The sequence below is a fragment of the Triticum aestivum genome, chromosome 4A (assembly GCF_018294505.1).
Source record: "Triticum aestivum cultivar Chinese Spring chromosome 4A, IWGSC CS RefSeq v2.1, whole genome shotgun sequence".
Lineage (NCBI taxonomy): Eukaryota > Viridiplantae > Streptophyta > Magnoliopsida > Poales > Poaceae > Triticum > Triticum aestivum.
In genome coordinates, this window is record NC_057803.1 from 676,612,152 (window position 1) to 676,638,573 (window position 26,422).

At 50.0% G+C, this 26,422-nt stretch overlaps 1 protein-coding gene, 1 long non-coding RNA gene and 1 pseudogene across 2 annotated transcripts; 1 reads left to right on the plus strand and 2 right to left on the minus strand.

Moving 5' to 3' along the window:
- Nucleotides 1-740: 740 nt before the first annotated feature.
- Nucleotides 741-940, plus strand: LOC123089027 (uncharacterized; annotated as a pseudogene).
- A 1,571-nt stretch (nucleotides 941-2,511) lies between these two features.
- LOC123083065 (uncharacterized) lies at nucleotides 2,512-3,546 on the minus strand. The gene is made up of 2 exons (XR_006439198.1): nucleotides 3,215-3,546; nucleotides 2,512-3,090 (listed from the first exon to the last, which is right to left on the minus strand). It is a non-coding gene; the product is annotated as an uncharacterized lncRNA (long non-coding RNA).
- A 9,876-nt stretch (nucleotides 3,547-13,422) lies between these two features.
- LOC123088059 (alpha-1,2-galactosyltransferase gmh3) lies at nucleotides 13,423-21,189 on the minus strand. The gene is made up of 5 exons (XM_044510207.1): nucleotides 20,629-21,189; nucleotides 20,512-20,544; nucleotides 20,326-20,416; nucleotides 14,783-15,043; nucleotides 13,423-13,735 (listed from the first exon to the last, which is right to left on the minus strand). The coding sequence occupies exons 1-5, from the start codon at nucleotides 21,142-21,144 to the stop codon at nucleotides 13,638-13,640; spliced, it is 999 nt and encodes a 332-aa protein (XP_044366142.1). The 5' UTR covers nucleotides 21,145-21,189; the 3' UTR covers nucleotides 13,423-13,637.
- Between the last annotated feature and the right edge of the window lie 5,233 nt (nucleotides 21,190-26,422).

Consider the following 26,422-nt stretch of genomic DNA (forward strand, 5'->3'; position numbering starts at 1 on the left):
TTGCCCCAGAGGTTCAGATCCGTGGAGAACACCACAGGAATCACACCAAGGACTAATTTTGACGCACTGGTTGGATCCTTAGGGTAACAGTGAAATGCTCAAGTAAAGAGTACTACTTTTTTTTTTGCCCTGCTGCGATTCAAGGAGAAGAAAGAGAAAAGAGGGACCGGCGGAATGGCAGCTACCCTACCCCAGGCGAGGAAGGCTCTCCATCCGTAAGGACGGCTCGTCGCCGACTCCGTGGTGGTGCTCCGCTCCGCCAGCCCATCGTCGAAGTGGCGCGCTGCAGGGAGGAAGCAACGGCGGGTCAAAGAGGGGAATGAGATCCGCAACCAATCGATCTACTCAGGAATGTCTATACCGCTGCTTACTTGCCTCGCTAGAGTACGCGGGGGAGGGGGCGGAGGAGGAGCGGCTACTTCGCCGTCGTCTTCTCCTGCTCCGGCCATTGCTGCTGGAAGATCGGCGGAGCTCCGGCCATGGCCCCTGGAGGCTGGAGCGATTTCTCCGTGATAGGAAAACAGAGGAGAAGAAATGAGACGAGAGAGAGACGGCTGTTCTTAGATGGGCTGGGCTGGGCTCGTTCTCCAGCCCAGCTTCATGGGCGGAGACCCACGAGCTCTTTCTGGTGCCTCAGGCCGAGGCAGGCGCTGCAGCGTTGCTTGCGATACATTAGTCCCACCTCGAAAGTTTACGGCGCGCGGAGCCGGTTTATAAGGCGAGTCGCTGCAGCTTATAGCACGACCTTACTTGAACAGGATCTGTTCTATAGGCTCGTACCGCTGCATCCTTTACCAATAAGGAGACAAGCACTTAAGTCTCTGACCACTGGGCCAGAGCGTGATTAACGGCTCAGATGCACGTGCATCTACGGCTGTACAGGATCGTTCCTGCCTGGCTCATACCAGTGCAGGGTGGCCCAGTGGTTGTCTGACAGATTCGAAAATATCTTTTTTATTTGGGAAACGTTTGGGGCCGGGGCACCGGCGAAAACATTGGACCGGTCTCCCTCTTCCTCGCGTCTCCTTCATGGGGCGCGCGGTAGCCCTCTTCTTCTGCCTCCTCCTCTCCACCCCTTCCCCTCTCCCCGAGCTGCGACTGGGTCACCACGAGCTACTTCGCCGGCGGCCAGGCTCCCCTCGCCGACTGCCATGGCTGCCTGCCGCCATGGCCAGATCCATCCCCTACCTCAAGCCTTCACGCGAGCGCATCTCCCTCCCCCTTTCCCCCTTCCCCCGGGCTGCGACTGGGCGACCACGACCTCCATCGCCGGCGGCCAGGCGCTCCCTCGCCGGCCGCCATGGCTGCAGCCATGCCCGGATCCTCCCGCGTATACAAGTGTTGCAACCTCACCTAGAAAAGCTTCAACAGCCGTTGAAAAAAGCTTCAACCATAAACATAGAAAGCTTCAATGGCATTGCACAACAAGGAAAAGCTGCAACCGTTGTTGGATTTTGCTACTACCGGCAAAGCTTTTTGCTACATCCATCAGACAGAGCTACGACCTCGCGAGGACGACAATGATTTTTTTGCTGCAACCGTAGCAGGCTTTTGCTACTACCGTTGGAGGTTTTTGCTACATCCAGTAGATAAAAAAGCTTCAACCAGACAACGAAATACAGGAAAAGTTACAACCGTTTTGACAAAAAGCTTCAACCCACAGATGAAAAAAGCTTCAAACAGAGATCGAGAAAATCCTCCTCGACGACGACCACGGCGTCTCTCTGTGTTTTTGTTGCAACCGCAGAGTAAAAAGCTGCAACACTTTGTGAAAAAAGCTTCAAGCTCAAGTGAAAAAAGCTTCAATTGGCATGGTGGAAAGCTTCAATCCGCGAGAAAAGCTTCAACAGGCATAGAGAAAAGCTTCAACCGATGAGATAAAAAGCTTCAACCTGACTCACCAATGGCAGCGAGCAGCGACGTTGAGAGCTGTGTCGGCGACACGACAGTCCAGCGACGACAGCGGCTGCTAGGTGCTGCGACGACAAGGGGTGCGGGTGTGCTTCAAGACGGCGCCATTTTTTGCTACGAGGGGGCGATGGGCTTTTTGCTGGACCGGGGGGCGAGTACAGATGCTGCGACGGGGACGGGGACGGCGGCCGGCGGCGGCAGGGATGGAGAGCGCATCCAGCAGCGTGGGACTAGGAGGGGGGGGGAGGAGGAGGTCCAGGTGAGGGGGCTAGTCGTCGGCGACAAGGAGCGGCTGGGGTGAGGACGCGGTGAAGAAGAAGAGGAAGAAGTCAACGCGGGGGAAGGGGGCTCGAGGAACAGATCTGACGGCTCGAGCTCGCGGATCGGACGGTTGGGCCTTGACCGGCCCAACGCTTGGGCCGGTGCGCCGGCGCAGATCACTGCCCTTTTTATTTTTACTTTCCTGAAGAAAAAGTGTTTTTTGGTTTTCTAATGCCTACAAAGTCATCTTCAAGAAAATAATATGCAGTTTCATTTTCAAACTTCTTTAGCCACATAATCTAAGTAATTTTCAAACTCCTTATGCGGCTTTAGATCACAGGCTCATAAACGAGAACACATTGGCACAATCAGACGACACACAAACAAATCATAGAGGCTCGAGCTAGAGCAAATCATGGGTATCATCTCGGAGGCTCTTTTTGCCTTCCGCATACACAATCATACACTCACTACTTCATGTGCAGAACCAAAATCCTCATTCTTGAAAACAGGAGCCGGAGCCGAGCGCCGCTTCGCCATCACCAACTGCTACGCCGCAGGCCCACACGACGCCGTGGAGAGGTACACTTTGCCGACTCTGGGGTCGCCACCGCTGACGCCGGCTGGCCGGACGCGGGTGGGCTAACTGCACTCCTTGCAGGCCTAGCCAATGGGGTGAGACCCAGTTCTCAAGAACATGATGACCGCCGCTGTTTTGCTGGTTGAACGACCTCATCGTGGCACACGCAGATCTCCTTGGCACTTGTCGAGGAAGAGGCGGTCAACATGGTGAGGTCGTTCAACCGGCAAAAACGCCGGCTCCTCGTCAGGTAGCTCATCGTCATGTTCATCCTCGCCCACGATGTACGGGAGGATATGTCTCCGATCATGGCATCGCAGTAGAGACCGGCCCGGGACCTAAAACATGCCAACAATTAGATTAGAGACTAGTAGCATTTTCTTGATCTTAGCACTTGTAACTAGAACGTCTGTAACAAACGAACGAACGAACGATCATTGCACTAAGACCAGAGAAACAGACTTGATACTTGCTTGTGCGAGAGCCGAGCTCTGCTTCACGAGCTGTGTGTGTGTGTGTGTGTGTGTGTGTGTTATAAAGAGGAGGCGAGTGGGAGGGGAATGCGATTCCGACGGCATGGGCGGTGTACGCGCCAGTGATCTCCAGCCACTCCTTTCTCCGGTTCCATTCGACGTACGTACGGCGGCAATCAGTGATGCGCGCAGGGAATACTTTCTCACTCTCTCATCTCCTCCACTCCTTTCAGCAGCCATATGCGTGCGCTCAGGGATCAAAAGCTGAAAGCTAGTCACCACTGCATTTGGTTCTTGTTTCAGATCCTGGGGGAAAAGCAAGAGAAGAGATATAAACTGAAGAGAGGAGGAAGAAAGAGTCGCATTGGGTTGTGGGTGGGTGGGGATGGATGTAGCTTCAGCACCATGTGAAAAGAGAGACCAGTTCAGAGACCCCCCACCCCCCCCCCCCCCCCCCCCCCCCCCCACGCAGAAGCACTGACATTTTGCGTTTCAGTCGCGCAATTTAACTAATCCAGAAGGACCAAAGCAAATTTAAAGGGAGATTAGACAACAGAAACTTGTGAAAATAGTACACTAATATGAGAGTTTTCATGCGATGATGGCAGCACTGTATGGATGCAAGTACAAGCAAGATATCAGCACGGTCCATAATCGTGCGGCACTGGCACCACACTTTGATCATTGGATAAATAAATCTCTGAGAGCAGTACAATAGACATTCAGATATACTACACAACAGGCTGTAAAAGATGATCTTTGAAAACACGTACTGTCAGGTTTAGGTGTGCTGCTAATACAAGTAAACAACCGATTCAGATATTTTGCCCTGGTGTCAAATTAACTGCACGAATAGATGTACGGGTGGGGTTGCAACTGAAAATCAAAGGGAGATGAATGAGGGGAGGGAGTTAGATGGTGGCAAAAACACCCATATAGAGGTCAGATGGATGTGGAGTTTTAGTGACATTTAACTCACAGGCTTTGCATTGCCTGCCCAGGCTGCAGTGAAAGGTTCTCAGGATGTGATCTACATCTCTTCTACTGACAAACCTAACATCAAAAGGTTGAATGAACTGACAAGTTGAGCCTGAACCGTTCAAGTTCCCATTTCAATTGGCAAAAAATCCTACAGTTCTTGGAAAAGCAAGTTCCTACCATAGATAAATCAAGCTAATAAAAGAGAACACATTGGTGCAATCAGAGAATACACAAACAAATCCTAGAGAAACTATAGGAGAAGGAGGCTGAGGGAGTCCTGGATTGGGGGGCTACCATCATCAGCCGAACTATCATCGGCCGGACTATCATCATCGACCGGACTCCAAGATTATGAAGATACCAGATTGAAGACTTCGTCCCGTGTCCGGATGGGACTTTCCTTGGCGTGGAAGGCAAGCTTGGCGATACGGATATGTAGATCTCCTACCATTGTAACCGACTCTATGTAACCCTAACCCTCTCCGGTGCCTATATAAACCGGATGGCTCTAGTACGTAGGACAACGAACAACATCAACCCTTACAATCATACCATAGGCTAGCTTTTAGGGTTTAGCCTCCTTGATCTCGTGGTAGATCCACTCTTGTAAACATTCACAATATCAATATCAATCAAGCAGGACGTAGGGTTTTACCTCCATCAAGAGGGCTCGAACCTGGGTAAAACATCGTGTCCCTTGTCTCCTGTTACCATCCGCCTAGACGCACAGTTCGGGACCCCTACCCGAGATCCGCCGGTTTTGACACCGACATTGGTGCTTTCATTGAGAGTTCCTTTGTGTCGTCACCGATAGGTTTGATGGCCTCTTCAATCAACAACGACGCGGTCCTGGGTGAGACTTTTCTCCCCGGACAGATCTTCGTATTCGGCGGCTTCGCACTGCGGGCCAACTCACTTGGCCATCTGGAGCAAATCGAAAGCTACGCCCCTGGCCGTCAGGTCAGGTTTGGAAGCCTAAACTTCACGGCCGATATCCGTGGGGACTTGATCCTCGACGGATCCGAGCCACAGCCGAGCGTGCCGCACTGTCACGATGGGCACGACCTAAATCTGCCGCCGGACAGCGCCTTGAAGGCCGCACTCGAATCCGCTCCGACCTATAGTCCGGAGCCGATCGCGCAGATCAAGGACGGGTGGCTGGACACCGCCTCGGGAGCTGCAACCTCTACGGCGATGGAGCCGAACACTGACCTTGTCCCGCATATAGCTCATGACTCCGAGGTGCCGAACTCTCTACCGGACTCTGACCCTCCTACGCCCGCGCCAGTCGAATCCGATTGGACGCCGGTCATGGAATTCACCGCTGCGGACATCTTTCAGCACTCACCCTTCGGCGACATCTTATATTCGCTGAAGCATCTCTCGTTATCCGGAGAGCCCTGGCCGGACTATGGCCGGGATAGTTGGGACGTGGACGACGAAGAAATTCAAAACCCACCCACCACCCACTTCGTAGCCACTATCGACGATTTAACCGACGTGCTAAACTACGACTCCGAAGACATCGACGGTATGGACGACGATGACGGAGACAATCCAGAACCAGCGCCTACAGGGCACGGGAAGCCCACCTCGTCTCATGACGTATATATGGTGGATACCCCAAAAGGGAGCGACGACGAGGATCAAAGGATAATCCCGCCGACAAACAACCAAAGCGGCGACACAAGCGCCGCCCTAAACCCCGCCTCGGCAAGAACAGCATTCCCAATGACCCAGCGTTAGAACAGGACCAACCAGTGGACGACGAACATGCAACCAAGCAACCGTCCGGACAAGACGAACCGGATGATCAACCCCTTCCCGGAGCAACCAACAGTCCGGACAACCTCACACCGGACACACCACCGAAGCACAAGAACCTTCACAAAAGACTCGTCGCCACTGCAAGAAGTTTGAAGAAGGAAAAACGGAAGCTCAAAACAGCGGAAGACATACTCAGAATGAAGTGGAACAAAATACTAAAGACCGCAAGCAAATATGGCAATGGCCATCACACAAAGAGCTACCCGAAGCGCAAGCTGCTGCCAGAATTTGACGAGGAAGCCATAGAGCCCTCACCATCAAAAAATAAAGAGGCCGCCTGGCCGGATAGACGGCCAGATGACAGGCCAAAAGCGGCAAACGGCACCGCACACAAGCCGACCTATGACCCTGGGAAAATAGACGGCCCAACTAGGTCCATCTACGGGCCAAAAAAAGGGCCCCAGGAAGTAACACAACACGACAAGTGTCCGAAGACAGCGGCACACCCAAATACAGGGGCGCTGCACACCCGGTATGTTTCACCGATGAGGTGCTGGATCATGAATTCCCAGCAGGGTTTAAACCCATAAACATAGAGGCATATGACGGAACAACAGACCCTGGAGTCTGGATAGAAGATTACATACTACACATACACATGGCTAGAGGAGATGATCTCCACGCCATAAAATATCTACCCCTCAAGCTCAAAGGGCCAGCTCGGCATTGGCTCAAAAGCCTCCCAGAAAACACTGTTGGAAGTTGGGAAGAGCTTGAGGACGCATTTAGAGCAAATTTTCAAGGGACTTATGTCCGCCCTCCGGATGCAGACGATCTGAGTCACATAACTCAACAGCCCAGAGAGTCAGCGCGCAAATTCTGGAACAGGTTCCTTACCAAAAAGAACCAAGTAGTCGACTGTCCGGACGCGGAAGCCTTAGCAGCTTTTAAACACAACGTCCGAGACGAATGGCTCGCCAGACACCTCGGCCAAGAGAAGCCAAGAACAATGGCCGCGCTAACAAGCCTCATGACGCGCTTTTGCGCAGGAGAAGACAGCTGGCTAGCAAGATGCAGCACCAGCGACCCGAGTACATCTGAGATCAGAGATGGAAACGGAAGATCACGGCACAGGAAAGATAAGCGCCGGAATAAAGAAAGAACCCCAAAGAGCACGGCGGTCAGCGCCGGATTCAAAAGCTCGCGGCCAAACAATAAAACACTGCCTCTTAAGGACAACAGTGACGAGCTATCCAACTTAAACAAAATTTTGGATCGGATATGTCAAATCCACAGTACCTCCGGAAGGCCTGTAAACCATACCAACCGAAATTGTTGGGTTTTCAAACAGTCCGGCAGGCTCAACGCCGAACACAAAGGGCTCGATGCGCCAAGCGAGGACGACGACGCACCACATCAGCAGAGCAACGGAAGTCAGAAGACTTTCCCACAAGAAGTCAAAACAGTAAACTCACTTCATGTGATAGTACGGAAAACCAACACGGCACTCACTAAGACAAGTGCCGCACGGTCCACCCCAGTGAAACACCGGGATTGGATGTCAAAACCAATCACTTTCGACCATCGGGATTATTCCAGAAGTATCCGGAACGCAGGATGGACTGCTCTGATATTGGATCCCATAATAGACGGACTGTGATTTACGCAAGTTCTGATGGACGGCGGCAGTGACTTAAACCTGCTATATCCGGACACAATCCGCAGGATGGGGATAGACCCTACTACAATTTGACATAGCCGCACTTCCTTCAAAGGAGTGGCGCCAGACCCTTACGCCAGGTGCACAGGTTCATTATTACTAGAAGTTGTGTTCGGGTCACCTGACAACTTCCGATGAGAAAAGCTAACCTTTCATGTCGCCCCATTCAAAAGTAGCTATCAAGCACTACTGGGACGTGAAGCTTTCGTCCGCTTTAACGCAATACCACACTACGCGTCTCTTACGCTTAAAATGCCCGGTCCACGTGGCATTATTTCATTAAAAAGGTCGGCTAAGACCCCGGACACGGCTGGACGGGTCCGAAATAAATAAGCTAGGGGCTACCTAGCCGCACACCCTTACAAGGGTTTGTGTATATAAGCTATAATGGGCTACCATAGGCTCAGCTTTCTACATTTATATTTCAATTTTTTATGTAACTTTTTGCACGATTTTTTTTTCAAACTAAGTTCCTCTCTTTTTACAGATGAACAACGTGCACACCCATCCAGGATACGGCACAACGGAGACACAGGCGCAGACGTGCAGTAGGGACCCGTTTCAAGGACTCTTTTCAGACTAAGACCCTACGTAAACCTTTCTTACTGTCTCTTGTTGCTATAATCCCCTGGTTTCCCATTATAACCAGAGTGGAGGCTGGCGTTTTGGCATCGGCCGCGCCAGAGGAACCTGCCCGTACCTGGACACAAGGGGCTTAGGGCATTATTCTGCCCGCTATTGTAAAAGACCGAACACCTTCGGGAGTGTTCGGCGTCTCGAGTTAGGCCTTATATGCATCAGCTCCGAATCATGTCTTTGGTCAAATGTTGGGTTTGCCCGGCTCCTGTGTTTTGCTGCCTTACGTTCCGTATCATCGGCTAACGCGGCACCAGGAGAACTACTGCGATTGTGCCCCAGTTCGGCTGGGCGAGCGCCTCAGTAGAGAAAGCCGAAAACTGACTGTCATGATACAGCGAGAGACTGGTCAACCACTCGATCGACCAAGGGAATGTTTAGAATTCCTCCGCATTGACGAAGGGCCGTTTCCCGATCAGGCACATACGCGCCCCGAATTCGGAGAGCGCGGTGCCCCCAGGGGCTATGTCGTAGTCCCACCCTCGAACTCCATGGCTAAGTGAAAGTGATAAAGCATTATAGTCCGGTTGCCTCGTTTGCTACGCTACCACCTCCTTTACAGGACCGAGACGTCGGATTAAGTGTGAAAATGCGCTATTTTTTGCGAACACCCCCGCACCTTGTGCGTGGGGGCTGAAGCCGACGACTGCCATCTTTCAGGTTATACACACGTATACATGAACGGCCGCATAGGAGATATTACATTACTTGAACGCACAAGTATAAAAGGCGCTTACATCATAAATATTGTTTTACAACATAAAACGTTCATTTGAACGTAACATTTTTTGAACACCGCGACTCTATTACACGAGCACCACGCAGCACTTCGCCAAAATAGTGCTCGGCGGGTAACCGGCTGTCGTCCGAACCCGAGGTTGCAACAGCGGTGGCATCCATCTCTGTCCAATGTGTCTTCACACGGGCGAGTGCCATCCGCGCACCCTCTATGCATGCCGACCGCTTCATCGCCTCCATATGCGGCACCGCCCCAAGAAATTGCTGCAATAAGCCAAAGTAACTCTTCGGCTTGGGCCTATCCGGCCAGACATGGGTCACGATATCCGGCATGGCAAGCCCGGACAACCTATTCAGCTCAGCCCACTCGGCCAAACGGTCGGTCAGCGGAAGGGAACGCTCCGGACTGTGGAATTGAGACCAAAATAGCTCTTCCGTCTCGTGATCCTTCTGGCTTCAAAAATGCACAACGGCATCCGCCGCACTCGCTGTTAAGTCCATATAAGGGTCCTCCGGACCCCACAGTTGGCCCAGCTGAGCATACTTTGGATACGTAAACCTTCGGCGCAGCCAAAAAGGCTTGCCAGCTACAATGTCTCCGGCCTGGCGCAGCTCTTCCTTTATAGCCCGCATTGAAGAGCGGGCATCCTTGGCTTCGGCGGTGGCCTTCCCCAGGTCTTTTTGCACCACCAGGCGCTCCTTCTCAAGAGCCTCATTGCGGTCGGTAGCATCTTTTAACTTCACGGCCATTTCAGCCATCTCTTCCTTGCTTCGACATTGTGCGGCCCTTTCGGCCGCTAACTCTTCGGCCGCCCTCGAGGCCGCCGCATCACTCCTTCTGGCCCGCTCCTTGGCTTGAGCAAGTTCGGCCCGAAGGCTCTCCACAGCAGCGGCACTATCTGCATTTCACACACATGTAGTAAGGAGACGGCTTCGGCTCCCTTACCAAGTGACCGCACAGGAACACTTACCTTGCGACTCATCAAGCCGCCTGTTGACCAGCGTGATGTCCACATCCGCAACGGTGAGTTGCCGCTTTAGTTCGGCAACTTCATCAGTCTGGCTGGCCCCCGGACGATCCGCCACCTACATAGGTACGGCGAAAATTTAAACCTGCAATTTTGATCCTCGGCACGCTGTCGCTTTCGACAACCTACCGAGTCTCAGGGGCTACTAACCATACATGGCGCATTCTATATGCAAAACTGTCCAAAGGTGTGTCATTTTTACGTACCTCAAACCCCGCCAGCAAACTACTGACGGCATTATGCAACCCGCCTTCGGCGGATGAAATCCTTTCAATCACCACACTCATTAGTGCGTGGTGATCTTCTGAGATAGACACCTTCTCAAGCAGATCCTTCAGCCGTACACTAGCTGGCGCCGAACTATCCGGCTTCGCCAAACCCGGGGGCTCCCTCCTCGACGACACTTCCGGCTCGTCCGCCCTATCTGACGACGCCCCGGACGGAGGCGTTTCGCTCTCCACCATATCCGGACGGAGGTCCCCCGAAGTAGAGCTCATTTGCGAAGGACGGAGATCCGAACTATAAGGTAAAAACTTTAGTTATCCTCAGAAGCACAAATAGGGATGCCCTTTACTATAAAAATCCTTTCTTTTTACTTACGGCTCGTTGGAGGGCTGATCCTTTAAGGGAGACTGTGCGGCCGGGGCCTCCCCGGATGCAGGACCCTCCGGCGAAGATTTCTTCCCCCGTTTAGGGGCCTTGGCCCCCAGGTCCTCGGAGGCAATCCTCTTCTCCCCTTGGAGGGAGGGATTCTCGATCCCCCCCTCTTTCAAAAGCCTCCTTAGGCGAGGTAGTAGCTTTTTCACTTTCCCCTTCGCCTTCCTCTGGAGGCGCAACCTCCAACATCCGGACCAGCGTGGAATCCGGCGCGGTCTCTGGGAGGGGGGCCGGACACCATATTAATTTTGCTCCCGCTATCCACTCCTGTTTAGAAGGAAGTTGGTCATAAGGTGGACCACCAAAGGGAAAACAAATGATGTGTCCGGACTCGGAGCTACTTACCTGAGTATCCGGGCGATTGCGGCTTATGCCAGCATCCTCGGTCAGTTCCGGACGCACCTCTTGTGATCCAAAGAATAATTTGTACATCTCCAGGGGTGTCATACCCATGAAATGTTGAAGAATCCGAGGTCCCTCCGGATTAAATTCCCATAGTCGGAGAGGACGGCGTTTGCAGGGCAAATAACGCCTGATCAGCATAACCCGCATCACCACGACCAGATCGATCTCCCTCGCCTGGAGATCTCGAATCCGGCCCTGCAATAGGGGCACGTCCTTTGACGGCCCCCAGTTGAGCCCTTGGTTGACCCACGACATCAACCGTTGTGGAGGTCCCGGGCGGAATAAGGGCGGCGGCTTTTGTTTGCGGCCCCTTGGAATGGTGATATAGAACCACTCTTGCTGCCACAAGCCGAGCTCCTCTTGGAAGGAGCCTGCGGGCCACGGGGCGTCGGCCCTCCTACTGACGGCCGCCCCGCCGCACTCCGCTTGACGCCCCCCAATCATCTTCGGCGTCACATTGAAGGTCTTCAGCCACAAGCCGAAGTGAGGGGTGACGCGAAGGAATGCTTCGCAGACGACGATAAATGCGGAGATATGGAGGATGGACTCCGGAGCCAAATCGTAGAATTCCAACCCATAGTAGAACATGAGCCCTCTCACAAAAGGATCTATCGGGAAGCCTAAACCCCGACGGAGGTGGGATACAAAGACGACATACTCGCCGGGTTCGGGGGTGGGGATGGCCTGCCCTTCTACAGGCAACCTGTGCGAAATCTCGTAAGTCAGGTACTTGGCTTCCCGCAGCTTTAGCATGTCCTCCTCCATGACGGAGGAAGGCATCCACCAGCCCTAGAGGTCGGAGCCGGACATTGTTGAAGGTCCGAAGCGCTCGAATCTGGAGCTCTAGGTGCTGGAACTTGGGGCGGGAGGAGGATTCGATGGAGGATTGAAGAAAAGAAACGAGCCTTGGTCCCGTTATAAAGGAGGGAAATACCAAGAGCCGTCCCCGTGACCGTTCGGGACTCGCCTTCGATAGAGGGGGCGTGGCGACGGGCGCGGTTGGGTTACCCACGTTCGTATTGATGAGAATCCCGGATTAAGGGGGAACACGATCTCTGCTTCGACAAGACGTGCCAAGGAAACCGCTTCGCTAAATGCGCTGAGGTTGTAAAATAAAAAAACGTAATGGCTTGGTAGTGGTGTGACGTCACGCCGCAAAAAAGTCAGCGGATTGAACTTGTGTATATATATATATATATTATTCTCTCTACGGTGGAATGTGGAATTTATTTTGCAGAGCCGGACACTATCCTGGTGTTCACAATCTTCTATGAATTATTCGGAGGAGGAACCCGCCTTGCAATGCCGAACAATATGCGCGCCGGACTCATCGTCATTGAAGCCTGGTTCAGGGGCTACTGAGGGAGTCCTGGATTGGGGGGTGTCCGGATAGCCGGACTACCATCATCAGTCGAACTATCATCGGCCGGACTATCATCATCGACCGGACTCCAAGATTATGAAGATACCAGATTGAAGACTTCATCCCGTGTCCGGATGGGACTTTCCTTGGCGTGGAAGGCAAGCTTGGCGATACGGATATGTAGATCCTACCATTGTAACCGACTCTATGTAACCCTAGCCCTCTCCGGTGTCTATATAAACCGGATGGCTCTAGTCCGTAGGAGAACGAACAACATCAACCCTTACAATCATACCATAGGCTAGCTTTTAGGGTTTAGCCTCCTTGATCTCGTGGTAGATCCACTCTTGTAAACATCCACAATATCAATATCAATCAAGCAGGACGTAGGGTTTTACCTCCATCAAGAGGGCCCGAACCTGGGTAAAACATCGTGTCCCTTGTCTCCTGTTACCATCCGCCTAGACGCACAGTTCGGGACCCCTACCCGAGATCCGCCGGTTTTGACACCGACAGAGGCTAACTACTGGATCAACTATATGGAAAATCTACAACAGCCACAAGGAAGTACCAAAAGGACACTGCCTATCAAGAGTGATTACTGGAAGTGACCATACCTGCAGATTCGCAGACACACACGAAGTGGACGACAACAGATGCCTCTTAAGAATGTCAGTGGCATGCCAAGGTCCAATGCTGACACTTTTTACACTAACCACATAGTAAGTCGTAGAGCAGCAGCAGCTCCACATTCCCCGGTGATGACAGAGAAGCCTTGATAAGTTAATTTCGTGTTGCAATGTTGATCTGTTGGATGTGAGGGATCGGTGCATAAGGTATTAAAGGAGGCAGATGGCTGTGTTGTGCTTCTGAATCAAACACCTGTGCATAAGAGCTGTCCAGAAATGAATGTCGAGTATTTTTTATAACATGGCTGGATGAGAGGTTTGCAGAAGTAGTTAGTGGGAGACAACCTTTTAATATAGCTGATTAGAAACGGAACATGCTGTCCAACTAAAATGGCAGTCTACAACAGAATATGATGCAAAAACAATCAGGCTAGTCACATAAACTTCTGGATCCTCCATCGATCGTTTTAAAATTGGGGTAATTATCCTCATCGGTGAGTTATCTCTCTAAGAATTCTTGATGTCCAGCCTCGCTTGTCATTTAGGCCGGCAAAATGGACCATGAAATCTCCATCTGAATAAGCCCCTGCATAGTCAACATGCACTGAGCAACTATGTGCAGATGATAATGTCAATGTATGAAGTAACAACGTGAATTTGGTGAGAATTTGAAAAATAATCATGATTCAAGCACCAAACAAACATGCAGCATGGATAGTTTTGTAAAAAGAATCCAGGAGAAGTATTTAATTCATCAAACAGAGCATTAAATTTTCAATTTCAAATTTATTTGTGTTATGATAAATAAAAAGGAGAAAACTGTTGTCAGTGGTGACTTTTGTCTTTTTTGTCTATTTATATAACTTAGAATATGTCAAGGGCTTCTCCTTTTAGTTTCTCCTAACACGAGTCAAGTTTGAAGTTGACACTTCGAACAGATGTTTGATTAACTAATGTCCACCTTTTAAATTCATCCAGGCCTAATTTTTCATATTTTCACGAAATGGATACTTGCACCTGATATGTGCCATACATAACAGGCAAAACTTCTTCTGAAGAAAGGGAGTGTTTACTTGTGTGAATGGCTTATTTCAGTTAAGAACTAAAATTTGATTATAAATTAGTGAAGCAGTGGCCAACAGGAATAAGGTGACCAAGAACAACCCAGTATCTGCTTGGTTATAAACAACTGACATGTTACATATGATGTTTTTCTTGAGAAGACTGTACATGAATTGACAGAGAACAGTACATGCCATCTTTCTTGTTCATGAGTAACAGACTCCTGATTTAATTCAGATTTTGTTTCTTTAGGGTGGGAACAATCATGTATTCAGAAACATTACACTTCAACCACATATATCATGTGCTCAGTTCTAAATACCAGTGCACCGTTTAGCTTAGTATGGACTGATATTCAATCACAAAAGGCACATGTAGCACTTCAATTTGCACCTGCTATGTTAACTTTTGGCAAACCCAAGAAGTAATATGAGCATAGTAGATAATGAGATAAATCCAAAGAACTCTTAGGAGATCCAGTCTTCATTATCAATCAAGTGCCTCTTTCACATTCAAATGTAAATAATTGTAGCATCTATGGAATGAATAGGGAATGAGCATATCAGGAAACCTTTCCATGTAGTGGACGGGTGGAAGATCAGGCGGTGAACTGATTTCCATGTAGCAACCCAAGGGTATGAATTGAAGAGGCACTGCATTTTTGCTATGCGGACGTGTGCTTGTGTTTCTTCAGGTGACAAGTGATCCACGATATGCTTCAGTGCTGCATTATCCCCACTTTTTGTGGAACCAAATTGTACAAATGATGTATGGTTCCACCATGTATCCAAAAATCTCTCACTCCATTTCGACCTCCTTATGAAGAACAGTCCTACACAAGGAGCATGGTTAATATAGCCCTCGTGTTGTACAGGGGGCCGATCACCCATGACTTGCTGGGAGTTGAGGGAGATGGCCACCGCATAATGGTCAGAAGTGGTAGTAATTATGTTTTCCACATGATAGAACTCGAACATGGCAGTAAAGTCGCCGTTAGCCACAGCGCGGTCAAGTCTGACCCGCACATTGCATTGCGCGTCCTGCCGATTAGTCTAGGTGAACTTAGGACCAGCAAAACCGAGGTCCACCAGCCCGCAGTCATCAAGACAGTTTCGGAAAAGCTCCATCTAGGCATCCGATCGGTCACGAGCCCCAAAGTGCTCATCATGGCAGAGAGCCTCGTTGAAATCGCCACAGCAAATCCACGGGCCCTTCCACGACCGGGACAACCTCCTTATCAAGCTCCAAAATTCATGACGAAGCTCGCGCTTTGGTTCCCCATAAACAAAGGTCACCCGCCAAGGAGCCAGATCATCCGATGAGACCGTCACATCAATGCAATGTGAGTTGAAACCCTTCAGCAAAACTGAATGTGGCGAAGACCAGAAAAGGGCCAAGCCTCCACTGAGGCCTTCGGAGCTAACAGCGAAAGAACCAGAGTAGCCCAAAAACCACATAAAGTTCTTTGCTTTACGATCCACCATCTTGGTCTCCGACAAGAAGAGGATCGAGGGTCGATAAGTCTTCACTAACCAGCGAAGCTCGCCCACTGTCGCGTTCGACCCCAGGCCGCGACAGTTCCAGCATAGGATACTCATTGCGTCTGGCGGGGCTGCTCCGCAGCCGCCGCCGAATCCGCCGATCGAGAGAGTGTTGTCCTCAGTTTCTTGTTGGGGTCATTTTCTTGGTACTCCTCAGTATCAAGATTCCCATCGTTTGCATTTGCCGAGACCACCAGCGCGAGGGTATTCCCTGCATTAGGAAGTTGCTCATCTACCGTAGAAGTAGTAGCCTGGTCCTTTGCCTTTTTTCTTTTCTGCCCACTCATCCCATTCTTGGATTTCTGAGCAGGAAACAATTCTTTTCCAGTGCCAGCAGAACGACCTCTTCCGCGGCCGCGGTTGGAGCGTCCCCTGCCCTGGCTGGTCATCCGACCACCTTTGATGGGGGAGGAAACCTCGCCATCCTCGTCTCCAGCAGCAGCCTTGCCGAAGTTCGGCGCCCTACTTCCAGCAGCAAATGACCGAGAGCCCCCAGAAGGAACCTTGTGACTAGGGGGTTGGGACTCATAGCCAGCAGATGACGAGGCATTGCCTGACTTTGCGCCATTTGATCTTCGTATCTGGTCAACAATAGCACATACTTTCTTCGCCGCATAGGGCAAGTCACCATTAACGTCGCGTTCCGCGGGGGCAGAACACAAGATTGAGGAGTGTCCGAGTAGCCCACATGAAAAGCAATACAGAGGGAGGCGCTCATACATCACGGAATAAGTTTCAGTGGTCTTGAGCTTAGCTGAGGTCACCGTCACATAGCGCACCAAAGGTTCCTGCACCGCAATTTCTGCTCTGATGCGCATTGAGGTAGTGGAGAATGCTTGGAAAGCCCATGCCATTGGAATTCACTCGCTGCATGAAACATGGTCAGTTTTGAACCATGTGTCAGGTGCTCTGAAGGAATGGAGCAAGGTGGCCTTTGGTTCTGTCCGACGTGAGATCCAGAGAACCGAAAGGAGACTCAAGTCTCTGCGAACGTCACCCGTGAATGCTGCTGGGCTGAAGGAGGAACGTGAGCTAGAGTGCCAGCTATGTGAATTGTTTGAGCGTGAGGAAATCATGGCACGACAACGGTCTCGGATCGACTGGCTCTGTGCGGGAGACCGCAATACGGAGTTCTTCCATGCCCGGGCCTCTGCACGACGGCGCACCAACCGCATCAAGGCTCTTGTGCGGGAGGATGGCTCCAAGTGTGTTTCTCAGGACGGGTTGAAAGAGATGGTACATGATTTTTACGAGGATCTCTTCTCTGCTGGAGACTGCACCTCTATGGATAGAGTGTTGGATGCTATCCCAAGGAAGGTGGATGACAACATGAATGCTGAGCTATGCAAACCGTATAGTAATGAGGAGATCAGGGTAGCTCTCTTCCAAATGGGACCTACGAAGGCTCCTGGGCCAGATGGATTGCCGGCCATGTTCTATCAAACTCACTGGGATCTGATTCAGCATGATATTTGCGATGCTATTCGCTCTTTCCTGAGTGGCGAGGCTTTACCCGAAGGACTTTGCGACTCAATCATTGTCTTAATCCCAAAGGTACAAAATGCCCAACACCTCTCTAAATTCCGCCCCATTAGCCTGTGCAATGTCTTGTACAAACTTGCATCTAAAGTTCTCGCTAATAGACTGAAGGTTTTTCTGAATGATATTGTCTCGGAGTTTCAGAGTGCTTTCGTGCCGGGCCGCTTGATCACGGACAGCGTGCTTGTTGCCTATAAATGCTTGCACACTGTTCGGAAACAACATTCCAAGAGGCCTTTCTTTGCTCTCAAAGTGGATATGATGAAGGCGTATGACCGCATCGAATGGGCATACCTCCATGGGTGTCTTCAGAAGTTGGGTTTTGCTCCTGCTTGGATACAAACTGTGATGCGCTGCGTTACCTCGGCAAGATATGCAGTGAAGGTGAATGGTGAAATCACTTCTGCCGTGGTGCCGTCCAGGGGGCTCCGCCAAGGAGATCCCATAAGCCAATACCTGTTCTTGCTGTGTACGGAAGGTTTGTCTGGATTACTGCAAACGACGGAGAGCCTTGGCGAGCTACAAGGGATTCGAAATGGTATGCAAGGCCCTCCTATATCTCACTTGCTTTTTGCAGATGACAGCATCTTCTTCGCACGGAGCGATAATAGAAGCGTGGAGGCTCTGAATTCTGCTCTCCATCAATATTGCGAGGCCTCTGGGCAAAGGATCAACCTGCTAAAGTCTTCGATCTTCTTTGGGAAGCACTGCCCTGATGGTGTCAAAGGAACTGTAAAGGGGTGCCTTGGGGTAGACAATGAAATTCTCCATGACTCTTATCTCGGTATGCCCACCAAGATTGGTCGTGCAGCCACCAACTCCTTTAGCTTCTTACCAGGCCGGGTTTGGAAGAGGATCAATGGCTGCAATGATAGGCCGATGTCACGGGCTGGAAAGGAAATTTTTCTGAAATCTGTGGCTCAGGCCATCCCCAACTATGTGATGAGTTGCTTCCAACTGCCTGTCTCCATTTGTGAGCAAATGAAGACCTACATCGCCAACCACTGGTGGGGTGTCGAAGACGGCCGTCGAAAAATGCATTGGCGTTCTTGGACGTGGCTTTCTACCCCAAAGTTCCTCGGTGGAATGGGCTTCCGCGACTTGTTACTTTTCAATCAGGCAATGCTTGCGCGTCAGTGTTGGCGTCTCCTGACCGAACCCGACTCTTTGTGTTCGAGGGTCTTAAAGGGACGCTACTTCCCTGATGGGGCTTTTTGGACTGCCACCAAGACAAGATCATCTTCCTTCACTTGGCGCAGTTTGCTCTTTGGGCGTCAACTGATTCAGAAGGGAGCTCGGTGGGGTGTAGGAAATGGCACCCGGATCAAAGTTATGGAAGACAACTGGATTCCAGGTTTCCCTCCTGGAACTTTCAACTCGATTCTCCCTATTCCGGCTGAAACTTCAGTTCAGTTTTTGATGGCTGAGTCTTTGGTGTCTTGGGACAAAGACCTTGTGCGAAGCTTCTTTGCTGATCCTATTGCAGAACAAATTCTGCAAGTTCCCATAAGTCGTTTTGGGGGAGATGACTTCCTGTCGTGGCCTCATGACAAGCTTGGCATCTACTCAGTCAAGTCTGGCTATAATCTTACTCGAAGTGAGAACTTCTTCTCCTCTACAAGTGGAAAGGGCAAGGGTCTGGCTTCCAACATTCAGGTGCAAGAAAAGGAGTGGAAGGCCCTTTGGTCAGTCAATTGTCCAAACAAAATGAAGATTGTTTTGTGGCGTTTCGTGCACGACTGTTTACCTACGGGTTTCCAGCTGGTGAGGCGTCAAATTCCAGTCGACGATGGCTGTTTCTTCTGCAACCGGACTGAGCGTGTGGAGCATCTCTTCCTGCTGTGTCCCTTCGCCCGTTCTGTTTGGAAAGGGGTTAAAGAGGAGTTCAGTGTCAGGCTGTGCAAAAAAGACATGGTTAATGGTCGTCAATGGATGTTCGATTTCCTGGCTCATGCTTCGAAGCTTCAAGCTACTGTCTTGGCCATCACTCTATGGCATATCTGGGAAGCTAGAAATGAGGTACGTAATAATGGCACCGAAGTGCATCCTGCTAGAACTGCTTCAAAAGTTCGTGCCTATGTCCGTATGGTGTTGCAGCATTGTTCTAAGCCTAAACCCGATCCCAGGCGTGAGTCCTCTTCTTCAACTGTTATTTGGACTCGGCCACCTGCTGGTGTGGTGGCTGTGAATGTTGATGCGGCGCTGTTTCCTTCTATCCGACGGATGGGCATGGGCTTTGTGGCTAGGAATCATCTTGGGGAGTGTATGTTTGCTGGCAGTGAGAAGCTTCAAGGCTTTTCTGAACCGGAGTTGGCTGAGGCGCGTGCCATCCGACGTGCTCTTGAGGTTTGTCGATCTGAAGGCTGTTCGTCAATTGTCTTGGCATCTGATTGCCTCGCCATGGTGAACAAAATCAAGTCTATGGCTCAAGATCGATCAAGAGTGGGCGCTGTTGTCTCGGACATCAAGTCTCTTGCGTCTGGGTTTACTCAATGCTCTTTCTTACATGTCAGGCGTGGTATGAATGTAGCGGCACACAAACTAGCTCGTAGTTGTGAGCACTCTGTTAATCTTTTTTATCTTGGTGTGGTTCCAGATTGTATCAGGGACGAACTTTGCTGTGATGTTCAGTAATCAATGAAGTACTGTTAACCTCAAAAAAAGGAGCATGGTTAATATTTGACAGATAAGATGTCCTTGTCTTATTTTGTGCTGAACCTCCTGTCTATAAGAAAAGTGAAATGAATCTTCATGGATGTATCTTTCCAAGTATGCTTCCCTAGGATATTAGTAAGACGTGAATCTCGGTGTCTATTAACTTGATCAGTTTGCTCTAGCTCACAAGTATGGATCAGCCTCATTGCACAAATGAGTCATACTAAACTATCATATGCTTATTCTGAAGATACAGTAGTAGGTGAGCAGACATTCGTGTTAATGAGTGTGATATATCACAGAAGTTGCCATTGCTTTGCTTGTCAAATGATTTGGACAAACATAAAGTAAAACCGAAAAATGTGCAAGTTTCGCTTACCGGCATTAACCCCATTGATATCCTCTGTCAGAATGAGATCAGGCGATGCATCAAAATCACTATGCCCAATCACGGAGAACAAAATCTCCTCCTTCAGCACAAGCAATGAGGAGAAACAAAATTATATTAACTCAAAACTAAACATCAAGAGGTTAGAACAAGATTCCATAATAGCATCAGACTTACCAACGAGATGTCAGGGTTGGTAACCAGCGTGTCCTGAAATCAAGGGCCGATTAAGATCAATACACCACCGAGAGCATAAACCAACAGGGGAGTGGTGGCGCGGCCGCGGCGACCCACCGCGTCGTTCCAGAAGAGCCAGTGGTGGCGGCGCAGGCGGGCGCGGAGGGCGAGGACCTTGCTCCAGGCGGGCGGGCGGCCGGGGTCGACCGCGCCGGGGGGCAGCGCGGCGAGGCCATACCCGTGCGCGGCCGCGTAGGCGCGCTTGTTCCGCGCGGTGGCCGCCAGCACGCCGCGGAAAGACCGCCCCCGCACTCCTCGGCCCGACAGGCCCTCGTCGGAGAGCGTGACGATAGAGAAGCTGAGCCGCTGCCCGGCGAGGGGGCGGCGCCCTGCGGCGGGGGGTAGGCACTGGCGGCCCAGGGAGTTGGCGCGGCGGAGGAGGAGCGCGAAGAGGGGCGGGAGGAGGAAGAGGAGCAGCAGCGGGAGGAGGAGGAGAAGGTGGCAGTGGCGGAGGCGGAGGCGAGCGCGGTGGTGGGCGGCGCGGCGCGCCCGTGCGCCCATCTGAGGTCGCCGCCGGTGGCTGAGATGGGTGGTAGTCTGCTCGAGCAAATGAAGCAACGAATCTCTGCTCATGAAGTGAAGACTCGTGTCTTCGCATGTTCTTCTCTGCTCTGTTCCGAACAGTCATGCTCTCACTGAGTTTGATACTCCTTCGTCCTAAAATAATCTATATCTATATCTATATCTATATCTATATCTATACCAATATAAAAAGACCCAGTGGGGCAGATCCAACAGATCTCGGCCATCCATTCGCATTCATCCAACAGTTGTTGTTGTCCTAATGGTGAGCGACTAAACGTGTTTAACACTAAACACAACTTTCTCTTCCATAATCACCTTCCTTTGCCACGAAAGGCAAGAAACTGCCCACGTCAATCAATCAAGAAAGAAAGGAAAGTACTTTCTCTTCCATGATCACCTTCCTTTGGCACAAAAGGAATTAAACTGCCCACGTCAATCAAGAAAGAAAGAAAGGAAAGTAACCGCTGCATCATCGCTCCGCTCCCAATCGCCTCCAGCCACCGCACCTTCACGACGCCGCCGCTCCCATCTCTGTGTTGCCCCAACCCATCGCCTCGCCTCGCCTCGCCTCGGCCGTCGGCGGTGCCGCCTCCCTACACTACTTGGCCCGCTGTCGGGGACAACGCCTCCTCCTACACCACCTGGCTTGGCTGTCGGGGACGGCGCATCCTCCTACAACCAGCCGCCTCCAACACCACCTAGCAGGCCATCGGGGACGCCTCATGTTCCACGGTGTTATTCGCCGTCCATCCTGGCGGCTCCGCGGACAGCTGCCTCACTAGCTTCGCATCCTCGACATCCTCCAAGCAGATCCTTTGATCCCCTTCTTGGCGGGGAGAATGGCGAGCAACATAGTCAGCGGTGGTCTCCCTTCCGTGGTCGACATCGAGCAGGTGCCGGCGGATGCTGCCCCCCCCCCCCCCGGTTCTCAGCTTCCATAGGCTGCATCCACTCGGCCGGGAACCAACGCAGGTTCAAGCGACGACCATGACCTTTGGATCTGTCATTGCGTTAAGTTTGGCCAGTTACATGCCCTTGCCACGCACCAGCCGCCAGGTGTCATATTGATTTGATGTATTTTTCGATTCTGTTGTGTTATCAAAATATGATCAGACTCGCGTTTTCAGCTAATTAGCAATTTCAGATGTGTAGACGTCTTCTACCTATGCATTTGTTCTCACCAAGCTGAAGGGAACTGCATAGTTTTATCCATATGAAAAAGCCAAGTCAATATGATTAATCAATACATTCACAAGCAGTCTGGTATAAAACTGACCTTCCTGTTATCATGTAGATGCTTATTATTTCATTTTGCCTTAGTATAAAGATGCATATTGATGATCTTATAGGTGTTGTTACTTATATGAAAGGGCACAAAAGTAGCGTAGATAATAGTACTGCAAATCTTGAAGTTGTTGCGATGGTGAAGCTAATATTCCGAACCTAAGGTGACAAGATGTAGGATCTTTGCTGGTTGCAACAAGCCCCATTTGAGAGGTCCATCATATTGGTGAAGGAAAATTGATAGCTCATTGCTCAGGTCTTATCCTTTTTAGAAGATAGTCAGCGATGTCAGTACAATAAATTCAGAGATGGCATATTTATGAAAAAAAAACATCATGAAAACTAGCCATTGGTAAGTCTGTGTGCTCTATTACTTTCCTTCTACTAGGCATCAAGGTCAGTAAAATATCTTCATGCTTCTCCAATCATACTAGATTTACTAAAAGATTAAGTAAACATTATTTCTTTCACTTTTGTGTATAATCCCTTGTGCACACAATAATGGGGCGGATGATTGATTTCACTGGAATTTGCGCGTACTTAAGTCATGGCTGATGCAAAGTTAATTTACAGTTTTCTTTTGTTGCTATTTAATACTTCAGAAGTCTATGTTTTGTGTAATTGATTGAATGGATTTTCTTTTGTGGTTTCATATGATGAGTTTGTCAAGATCGGGATTAAGTATACGCATGTGGTATTAGGTATCACCTGTTATTAAATAACATTCATGGATCAAAATGTAGTGATATTAATTCATTTCTTAATACTTCATCAATTTGGAAAATGTCAGAGATAATTGAAGGTGGCACATATGTCCGCTATATAACCACTACGACACAAATCTTCTATATCTAAATAGCTAGCCCCCACTACTAGATTTCTTTATACATGCGTGCTTCCACATCACTTCAATTATTTACAGCCTTCCGATCAAAATCGTGTGGCATCAAGGAGTCATGCATGTCTTCATAAGTTACTTTTGCATTAATGTAAATTATGCCATCTCATTGGTCATGCATGTCCTTTTTTCCCACACATGCATGTATTTTTGCATTAACCTATCAACTCAAACAACGCCACTTCATTAATCATGTCTTCTTTTTGTGGGGATTCTTTTTTCTCTTTTATACATCATTTTGTCACACACACTTCTTTTATGTTTTATCATTTTAAATATGTAAAACTCTTACATTTGTTTTCATTGGTTTTAGGCACTTATTTATGCATTGGTTTTAACATGGTACCCGCAGCAACGCGCCACTACGACACAAATATACTATTAGAGATGTGTTCTCCGACTGTAAAGGACATCCTGATGCAACATGGGAGGCTTAGAATTATTTCGAGATTACACTGTGCTTTGCACGTGCAAACTTACTAGTAAAAATAAGTAAGTGTTGTTTTATACCAACTTTACTATACGGAGGGAGTATATGTTTGCATACCAGCTCAGTTTAACTCAAATTTCAAACCCAGATAATTCAAAATTTTACGTCTCTACCTCACACAGTTCACAACATTTCAAAAGTATACCTTTTCAATTTCATTATTCAAATATAACGTAGGCCCTCGTCGAAGAGCGTCGCGATGGAGAAGCTGAATTGGTGTCCGGCAAGGGGGCGGTGCCCCGCAGCGGGCGGAAGGCATCGGCGGCTCGGCGGAGTTGGTGTGGCAGAGGAGGGCAGAGACGGGTGGGAGGACAAGAAGGTGGTGGTGGCGACAGAGGCGGGCACTATGATGGGTGGTGCAGGGCGCTCGTGCGGCCACCATAGGTTGCCAGCGGTGGCTGCGACTAGTGCTAGTAAACCGAGCAACAAATCTTAGCTCAGGGCAACTCCAATCCGGGTCACCTAAGCGACCCCAAATGTTCAGACCGAACTGTCCAGACACTTTTAGGCATCCAACAGGGCTAATCTAAAATTTTCGGACTCGTTAGGGCGTCCGAATCCCACAAACCAACACCAAAGTCGAGGCAAATTTGGGGGAGTCCGGACGTCCACCGCGTCGTACTCCGACCCCTCGGACCCACCCCAAACTAAGCTGGAGCTCGCACATTCTCACAATCCTGCCACTACTCCCACGCAAAAGCTCGCTCCTCTAGCTGCCTCCGCCCTGATCACAACCGCCAAAACCTCGCCGTTCGCCGTTGCATGAGCCGATCATGATGTTTGTCGTCCCATTGGACCCAAAGGTGTCCACCTGCAAGGTGTTGTACGCTCTCCACCAAGGTAGGCGCGCCAAGGAGAAGAAGAACGCGGAGAAGGTTGTGGCGGCTGTTTAGGCTGGACCTCGTCATCCACAACACATTGCTGGGCTGGTGCCGCCGGGTAATTGAAGGCCTGACCCGCCCAGTACAAGCGGCCCTACTACTACGCCCATCACCACGGTACGCCTGACACACAACAATCGTCGCGTCCTCCTTCACCTCTGGCCATCCAGCGTCGTTGACTGTCGATCTCAACGACAAAACAATTACATTTTCACGATGTTGCCGACACTTGTCCGGTTGCGGATTACCACTGAAGTTTCGTCCGTCGATACCTGGTAACCATTTGCCAAAATGCCTCAACCAAGCGCGACGGCAGCAAACGACGAGGCGATGATGAAAATCATCCACGACAGAGGCGGCTACAAAGACGGACAAGTGGATGACTCCTAGATGGACTTTGAGCTGAAGAACCACTGGTCATCGGGTGCCAACCCAATGAAGAAGAGGGATTGTTCTGTGAGGCGTGGTTGGTCACTAGTTTGGATCTGTTTCAAGGCATGAGGCAGAAAGGGTGTGACATTTTGGCACAACGTGCATGACTTTGTTTCATGAGAAAAAGTGTTACGGTCCATACCACACGGAAGTGATTCATGATTGCAATCCAAAATCGCTAGCCCGTCGATGTTACATCATTCAATAGATCGTCAACAAGTTTTGTGACTCCTACAAACAAGTGGAAAACCTGTGGCCAAGTGGCGTGTCACTCCTCGAGCTCATAAGTTTATGGCTTGTTGCTCTATGTGTTGGTCATTTTTGCTTAATGTTGCAACTTGCTGACCATGTCATCGTCTTCATTTGCTAGCTGCACGCTTGTGCATGTTGTACCACAAGATAGATACAACTTTATATTTATGCATTGTTGGATGAAAGTGAATGGTCAAAGTAAATGGCTCAACATCATTGCCAATTCCCTCAAGACCTCCATAGCCAATGAAGATGAAGGTGGTGATCCAACAAAGAAGGGCTTGGTCTGGCCACCCATGTGCCTAGGAACTGAGGGAGGAAGTGGGAGGTGGAGAAGCAGAAGCGGGAAGGGGCGGCGACAAAGATGACAGAGAAGTTTGAGGTCATCATGTCAAAGAAAGAGGAGGAGGGTGCCAAGCACAATGATGTGAAGGAGGAGCAAAAAGCGGAGAGATTTGACATGTACATGGAGATTCGAAAATCTTAAGCTTGAGGAGCAAAACATTGCTATCAAGACCTAACCCAAGGTGCAAAAGATGTTGTTTATGAAGGTGGCGGACTTGAACCCCGATGCTGTGAAATTCATTCAAGATTATGGTGCTAGCATGTACAAACATTTTTGCGCAAAAGAAGTGTGAAAAATAGGCCGAAACTGAGGTCTTTGGCATGGATAGCCGGACTAGGGACTTTTGAGATCGATGGATGTATAAAACTTGATGAACATATGGTGATTTTGGTAGTAGTTGCATTTGTTTGTAACTATTTTAAATGTATAGTTGAATTGCTATTGATCTAGATAAACTTGTTAAAGGGAGGAGGCAGACAAAGGCGGACATTTGATGACTGGTTGGATGGCCTTCCTCCGCCGGGTGTCCACGAACATGTGTATGTAGAGACATTTGGTGATGTCCATTTGATTTTGATTTGGTGGTGCTTCTCAAGCATCAGTCTCAAAGCTCCAGTGTGAAAACCTGAGGTCGCACTAGGTACATCCCTGCCTAATTAAGTTAGATCATCCTCGCCTCTCGCCCCCATCTCTCCCACGAGCGGTAGCTGGCGAGCGCCCCTCACCTCGCCCCCACCCCCATA

Excerpts from the sequence above, each read along its gene's own strand:
- LOC123088059 (XM_044510207.1), bottom strand. The coding sequence starts at position 21,144 with ATGAGCAGAGATTCGTTGCTTCATTTGCTCGAGCAGACTACCACCCAT. Across the intron at positions 20,545-20,628 it reads GGCTCTTCTGGAACGACGCG|GACACGCTGGTTACCAACCC; the intron begins GTGGGTCGCCGC and ends CCTTGATTTCAG. Across the intron at positions 13,736-14,782 it reads CCCGTCCACTACATGGAAAG|GGGCTTATTCAGATGGAGAT; the intron begins GTTTCCTGATAT and ends TTGACTATGCAG.